Consider the following 8,128-nt stretch of genomic DNA (forward strand, 5'->3'; position numbering starts at 1 on the left):
GAGGGTTCATGGAGAAGATTTGATCATCCTTCACGGTCAGGGTCTGCCAAAGAAAGTAAAGATACATATTTGCCATCTAAAGATCCACAGCAGGATTCAGTTGCATTCTCAACTGTTGAATTTATTTTTTTTTTTTTACTTCTCCACTTTCAGTCTTCACAGTGACCTTCCCTCCATCTTTGCTCTGGATTGTGCTTTTCACATAAGATTCCTTCGCATGCACCACAAAGACGGATGACTTGGCATCAAAAGGCTTATTCTGGGCCTCGATTCTCTCCTTTTCTGACTTTCGGAGGTAAGGAGCTGCCTCCCCAAAGATGGCCATCTCAGCGTCTGATGACATGGCTGCAGCTTACTGAATGCAGGACGACACGGGGGTGAAGGGGGAAGAAAAACTACAGTACTGTCCACCGGCAGCCACTTGTAGGGGTTGACAGTGACACAGAAGAGACCCGAGTAGGTCTGTGAGAAAGGGAGACAGCACGTTGGCTTCCACTTAGCCTGGCAGAGCAGTTCCTCCTAGCTACCCAACGGAAGACTGGTGCTGGTACTTACGTAGATCATCCAGGCTGCATAACGCTCTTTGAGGTTGTACAGCACAGCGGGTTCGTGGAGGTGGGTCATCATGGCCATATCCTCGATTTTGTCATACTTGGGAGGGTTCATGGAGAAGATTTGATCATCCTTCACGGTCAGGGTCTGCCAAAGAAAGTAAAGATACATATTTGCCATCTAAAGATCCACAGCAGGATTCAGTTGCATTCTCAACTGTTGAATTTATTTTTTTTTTTTTACTTCTCCACTTTCAGTCTTCACAGTGACCTTCCCTCCATCTTTGCTCTGGATTGTGCTTTTCACATAAGATTCCTTCGCATGCACCACAAAGACGGATGACTTGGCATCAAAAGGCTTATTCTGGGCCTCGATTCTCTCCTTTTCTGACTTTCGGAGGTAAGGAGCTGCCTCCCCAAAGATGGCCATCTCAGAGTCTGATGACATGGCTGCTATTCACTGGGAGTAATGCAGCAGATGTCTGTGAAGGTAGAAAATACATTTCAACAGCTCATGACGGAAGAAACATTCTGACAGCAGAGTAAATTAGATGGTGCTCTGCTTTATGTATCAACTGATTGAACAGACTCAATTTTCTGCTAATTCACAGCTCTGTTGTATAATTTAGTTTGGTTTATTTCTGTTTTATGTAGACAGAACTCTAGACTCGGGTGGGGTTTTTTGTTTGTTTGTTTGTTTGTTTTTTAATTAGTGGGTTAAACAGATCTATTCCAATGTTTCAAACACTGCACTCACTAGATATTCCCAATTTTGGAATTGTGAAAGCCCTCTTGTCTAGTTTTTGTTCAGCACCTTTCAGATGATGAGATTTGTTTACAATAAAACACTAAAAGATGCACAGTACACTGTATATACAGAGGACTAATATTATTAGCACTTATCATTAAAAACATTTCATTGGGATAATACATCCCAAGTTTTCAAATATTTCAATTATTTCACAGATCCAATTGCAAACAAAGCTGATATTCTCCACTTCGATCTTTTTGCTAACAGAAACCGAGTAATTTTGCATTCACTAACTACTATTTTAAAAATATTATCAGGAACACTGTTTATTATTGCCAAACAATTGTCTTGACTGGAAAGTTTCTCACAATTGTAAAGTTTGTATTTAGGTGTATTTTTCCAAAATTAATACTGTTCCAAATTTATCCATTTATTTTTAAAGTAATTTTATATAGATTCATCACCTACAATTTGGATTTTGAGATGTTTTTCTGCATAAATTAAGTATCTTATTCCTCTGTCAATATTTTTACCTATGGCACACTTCTAGGCAAAAATTTATTAACTTTTCCTTGAGAAACAGTTTCACTTTGATTGCAGGAAATATACTCTGAAATTAGAAAGTTTTTTTAAAACTCTTTTCTCAACCTTTTACCATTTAGTAACCTCTTTATTGCAGTATGGCCAGCCTAGCAGAATTGATATCTTAATAATGAGCATAGTGTTTTTGTACATTATAAAACTCATTCCACTGAGTATTCCACTGCTTACACGTGAAAAAAATTGCCTTGCCTTCTTAGCCAGCAAAGAGAGACTTCATGACACAACTGAATGCTATCAATTCAAATGCATGGGTGCAATCTCCTGACTGATGTATTTCTAACTACGTGATTTTCCATTTAAAGTGTTATAAATGAAATTAAACCATTTCACAAAATAATTACATAAGGTTGTCAAATGGATCCAATCTCTCACCAGTATTGCCTATAATAGCTCACATTTTCTTACAAGATTCCTAATAGGAATAATATTAGCATATTATATATATTAGTATATGCTATGTCAGTATATATCATAGTATATTAGTGTATATGATGTATATTTCACATATATTATATACTGTATTTTTGTATAGATACTGTATACTATTTTTACAGTGTATCCTGATAGCAATATTACAATGTGTAATATATATAGTAGATGAGTATACATTACTGCAGCATAAAATTTATGTCAGTAGATTGCCTTTTGAAAGTATTTGATGAGTATTTTCTTTAGAATCTTTTATATGATTTTTCCTGGCATCAATGCTAACATTCCTCCAATTTTTCAAAGCATGCCAGCTATATTCTTTACACATGATAGCTTTTTGACATTCTATAATTTTGAAGGATATATTCCAGTGCCAATATTTGACAAAATACATAGAAATTAATGTAAAATTGAATAGGAGCAGTTAATTTTCCTGGGTGCAAATATTTAAAACTTCAAGTTTAGTTTCTGCTCCATGTCTCTTTTTCTACATATCCAAATAGGTATCATCCTTTCTTTATTTTCCTGTGATTATTAATATTTATTTATATAAATATATCACAACTGTACAATATTTTCATAGGCAAAAGCAAGCTTACAAGGAAGATCGGACTGAAATGCTTTCTTTTAACACTTTGATGTTTTGATACACAACATTCTAACCCCATCCCCCAAACTTGCCTGTAAAAAAAGAAAATATTATTTAAATATGTTTTTCTGTTGCTTTACAGTTAGTGTCAGTGACGCTTGATGTTTGAGGTAAATGCAAACAAAAAAAAAATTGTTGACTTCAAGAATATATTTAATTCATGGACAAGTAATTAGAAATTGCTTCTTGTTGGGGTTTTTATTCTTAGGACAGTTTCTGCTAAGCTTAGGACCTAATGTCTGCTAATGTAAGAAACTGCTTGGAGATAATGTAGGCAAGGCAGCAATGGTCAGTACTTTTAAGACTAAGAGTAAGACTAAGTCCTTGAGAACCTTGTGGAAGATATCAGCAATCTAGCCCAATTCTTGTACTGTATTTATGCAATGGACACATACCTTTTGTGAGACAAGATGAATGGCCTGCAGACTGGAAGATGGTCAGTATTGTAAAACAGAATTTTCAACTTCTTTCTTACTGCTGCATAGAATTTCAGAGAAAATTTATAGAGAGAAAACATATGGATGCCTTGAAAGCAGACTGAAAATCCCAGCTGACAGTGGCAGTCCCCCACTGAATGAATGCGAGCTGTCTGTAGGAATGCACTGTTGCTTGTGGAATGCAGGGCCAGTTTCCCTTTGTCCCCCACCTCCCCAGTCCAAAGTCTCTGATACTCTTACCTTAGAGATTTCTGAGGAAGGACAAAGCACACTGATCCCAGGATACTTTTATAGGCTCTGAGCTGCATACGTAACCACTACCTCCTCTTCTTTAGGTCAAAACATTTTTGGCAATCTTAACTCCTCGCAGAATTGTCATTCATATTAGAAGTGAATGGATATAATTAGACATAACAGGTCTGTGAATCAGTGTCCTATAAATAATTTGACAAGAGAGCCTGAGAAGGGGGTGGGGTGATGGTGAAGCCAGAGGGTGTGCAAAAGGAGATGAAAGGGGCTGCATTGGTACAGCAATCAAGCTGGTGCTTGTGTGAGCAGACAAAGAGACGAGTAAGGGCAAGTGTATTACAACAGGAAATGTGTAGGGATGGAGATGTGAAAGCACAGGCTACTGCACACTGAAAATGCTCTGAGTCTGCAATGTAAAAAAACATTAGGGGTCCTACTGAGATGCAGGGTCATTGTTTAAGGAAGGAAATCCCGATGCATGAGGAAGCATCTGAATAGGAACAGAAGTTGCAGGAGTGAGAATCAAGGGGCAATATGAATGATCAAGTAGTGAAATGGATGAAAGACAAAGGAAGAGAAGGGGGGAAGGATGAGTCTGAAGGTAGTGATAAGGAAGGGTAGCAATAAAGGAAGTGGAAGTAAATAGGGGTGTGATTCCAAGGGGATAACAACAAGTCACCATGGACACAAGGACCAATAAAAGGGCAAAATGACTTAAGTCTAGTTTTGGAAATAGGAGCCTATAAGACTGAAGTCACCAAATTAGATCACAGAGTAATGGTATAAAAATCCAAATCAAGGTTTCAAAGATCATACGAACAGGATAATGGAGCTGTTATACTGAACTTAAGACATGTATCCTGTTGGAGGCAGAAGAAATAGGTGTTGTCTCAACAAAGGGGAGTCATTTGGCATTACTTTTGCAGGATAAGTGTCCTAGATAGAGGGAAGAATTAATAAACATACATTCTCTAGAAGAATGTCCTATGCTAGTCTGGAAGAGAGGCACTTACCGTTAGAAGGAGCTAAACCCCATGCTAGTATGTAAAAAAAGTCTATCTACTGTGCTGAACCCTGGAATGTTCCCCACCCTGATTAAGGTGGGAGTTACACATGGTCTGCAACAACATAAGGAGGGAAGTAGTGAAGAGGGCAATTTATCACTTTATTGAGTGAGGTTTGTTTTTGTGTTGGTCTTCACTTTCCAAATTACAGTTCCTATGACAAACAAGGCAATCTCAACTGAGTCACAACTCAGCAGCTTCCCTTCATCCCATAGCATACTGCCTCCCTGCTTACAGCACCTGTTGTGCTCCATTCCCTCTTAGCATCACCTACTCAGAGTCTGAGTAAGAAAGTGAGGAAATTCCTTCCTCCTCTTCTCTCAGCTGACTCTGTGATGGCACTGTAATCCTGGAGGTGGGGAGGAAATTGACAAAGGTCAGCTTCACATTTGGACTAAATTCACACTGAAGAATAAGCCTGAGAAGTATGGTTTAACCCTAACCGCTGGATCCTCACCTGAGTATGAAACAGCACTTTTTATGCAATTTCTTTAATGCAATTATATTGTCTAAGGACTGGAGTTCACTATGAATTTCAGATATTTCAATTATTCTCTATGTTGTCTCATTTTGCTGGTGCATGCAGTTTTGACCTGGATTAAAACTGACTACAAAAAAAACCCTCATGTTTTTCCCACAGCCATATGTGATAGTGGCATCAAGCTGAGAGCTGGCTGAGCGCCTTGTTTTTGCAAGATTTTTTCAAATAGAAAAAGAATCACCCACAACCTTGTGAAAACTCAAAAGAATATATGAAATTTTTTTTTAAGTATTTTTCAAAATTACATTGAATTTGAAAATTTCCCAACCTGTAACATTTTTCTTGGTCTGTTTTCACTTATATTTTCCCTTGTTATTGTTTGCATTTATGTTGCTAGTCAATATAACAATACATTGTGACTATTGTTTTTTCTCTCTTTATGTATTCTTGCTTCTGCTTTTTCCTTTTTTTAGTTTTAAGAGCAAAGTTTTCTTAATTTGGAAAACTCTGTAGCTCTTACGAAGGATAAGTTTTGCTTATTGAGCATAATGACAAAACCTATATTTATATAGGATATATATATAAATAAAAATTTCTCGTTTCTATTATAACTAGTTCATGTTTTACCTTTATAGCATGTTGAGTTTGGACTAACAATGCAGCTTTCCAAGAAGTCAACAATGATAAATTTTAATGCCAGATAAACATCAGCCAGAGAGGAATTGGAACTGATTGTTTTTGAAAATTCACTGAACAAACTACTACAAATGAAAAGAGCATAAATATTAGCTTATATATGACACATTCTAGAAAAATAAAAAAGAATAAATGTATATAGAGTACAAAATAAATTATTCTAGGTATACTGCAGAAGTTGTCTGGGTGTGTATTGATCTCACTGATACTTTCCTACCTACCATCACCAGTACTACACAGGCAATGTAATTTCTGACTGGTAGAAGAAAGGACTAAGAGTGTGCCATGCCACAATATTTTTCTTCATCCCCAACCTCTGTCAGGGTCAGCTCATGCTCCTCTCCCTCCTTCTGCTGCCCCAGTGCAGACGTTGCAGCCAACCTGGATGGGCACCACGTTTAAGCAGAAAACCTCAGAGGCAGGGCCAGCAGTGACGACAGTCTGTGGGGCTCCAGTAGTGTGACCAGTGTCCTTCTGCCATGCAGCACTGCCACAAGGATGGACCTGACATTGGTGGGGCCCTCGGCCTACCTATGCCATGAGCAAGGAGACCAGGCCAGAACTCAGGCAAGCACTGGGTGTGAGGCATCAGGGGTGACCTATAGGTTGACTATGAGGTGACTATGGGGTGACCGAGGCTGAAAATACAGTGAAAAGAGAACTGTTGAAATTCCTAGAGAGCTGAATAGAACACTGAAAGGGGTTTTAAAATCAGCTTGTAGATGGTGTTCACTGGCCTACTTCCCTGCACAGTTATCCTGGCAGAGCCTCTGGCCTCAAGACACAACCAGGGCGGTGGTCATTTCTGCATAAGAGAAGCCAGCATGAGGCACTGATGGAGCCTTCCTGTCTCTCTTGTTGTGCTCAACCATCATCTGCCTACCTTCAGCTGCTCTCCTCCCATGCCCTGCTTTTGTGTTAGAGGAGGTGGATGTAGGTGAGCAGCTACAGTGGGAAATGAAAGCAACCTCTCTCCTGGTGCATGGCAAAAAGAGTAAGTGCTTTAACAGGACATCTTGTTCACCTTCTGCCACACTTTCTGCCATGTGGCTGGTACCACAAACTGTGATGTATTAATGGAGATCTCTGATGAACCCTTAGAATAGCAGGGCGTATGTCAGTACACTTACAAATCCTGCAATGGGTGATACTGTTTCTCACTGCAGTTGGGTGGTGTTTAGTATTACCAGTGTCACAGGGAAACAGGTGCTGCTTGTACAAAGGATGCCACAATAACCTGAAGGGTTCAAGGGGACACCAGAAACACTAGAGATGCTCAACTAAGTTGGATCCTGAACTACGATTTCTAAAATGAACAGGGTAGTGTCCCTTCCTAATTCCAGCTGTCTTCTGCTGACAAAATGTTTCTTAAATGTTTTATTAAGAATCATGAGCTGGTTTTAGTTGGGAAGGATATTAACTCCATCCTAGTTAAAACCAGCACAAATGCTTAGCGTTTGAAGTCAGTGGTTTGTTTGGTGGTTTTGGTTTTTTTTGGGTTTTTTTGGTTTGGTTTTTTTTTTTTTTTGTGAGGGTTTTTTTTTTTTTTTACAGCACTCGAAGGCTGGCTGGAGGATTAGAAGATATCCAAAAAGCTCACATGAAGGTCAGCTAGGGATTGACAATTCTGGCAGGATGTCCAAAGATGTTTAGCACTTGCTTTAAATAAACAGCAAGTTTGCGGTAGCTGCTAAACCTTGTCACATATGCCAAAAATACCAAGCAAGTCAGTCACATACTCTTTGTGTCTTGGCAAAACCAAATTTATTTAGCAGAAATGTGAGTCCCTATACAGCTTCACTCTAATTTACCAGAACCCTTAGAAACGTTGATTATAGTCCCAAACCATCTATTTGATTTACCCATCTGTAAAGTGTAATCAGTAGTTAGACACCTTACACAATCAATGCTGTACTTTGTCTTATGTTAGATTTGCAATCAACATATAAATATTGATGGTCTAGTTAATCTTAACTAAAAATATTGTTTTGGGTTAATAATCTATTCTTAGGCAAAGCAGCAGGCCCAGTATGTTGAAAATGGCAATAAACATGCAAGAGGACAGAGGAAGGTGAGCAGAAGAGATGAGGACAGGAGAGGAGAAGAGGGCAGGCAGAGCCACCAGTCCCACGGCTTGAAGTGAGCTCATGGGCTAAGTAAAGGGTCAGTCCTCCACCGAGCAACTTTTCCCTGGTATAGTGTGCTGGATTCAGCCAGG

At 38.8% G+C, this 8,128-nt stretch overlaps 2 protein-coding genes across 2 annotated transcripts; both read right to left on the reverse strand.

The window, feature by feature from the left end:
* Nucleotides 1–4: 4 nt before the first annotated feature.
* Nucleotides 5–343, reverse strand: LOC104509554 (myosin-3-like; the record flags this gene model as incomplete). Its single annotated transcript, XM_010151529.1, has 2 exons — nucleotides 140–343; nucleotides 5–43 (listed from the first exon to the last, which is right to left on the reverse strand). Coding segments are annotated over exons 1-2 (243 nt in total), but the record flags the coding sequence as incomplete, so codon positions are not given.
* A 59-nt stretch (nucleotides 344–402) lies between these two features.
* LOC104505452 (myosin-3-like) lies at nucleotides 403–3,398 on the reverse strand (the record flags this gene model as incomplete). The annotated part of the gene is made up of 4 exons (XM_010151530.1): nucleotides 3,379–3,398; nucleotides 796–1,033; nucleotides 556–699; nucleotides 403–462 (listed from the first exon to the last, which is right to left on the reverse strand). Coding segments are annotated over exons 2-4 (408 nt in total), but the record flags the coding sequence as incomplete, so codon positions are not given.
* Between the last annotated feature and the right edge of the window lie 4,730 nt (nucleotides 3,399–8,128).

This window comes from Eurypyga helias, unplaced genomic scaffold (genome assembly GCF_000690775.1).
Source record: "Eurypyga helias isolate BGI_N326 unplaced genomic scaffold, ASM69077v1 scaffold27225, whole genome shotgun sequence".
NCBI classification, from domain to species: domain Eukaryota; kingdom Metazoa; phylum Chordata; class Aves; order Eurypygiformes; family Eurypygidae; genus Eurypyga; species Eurypyga helias.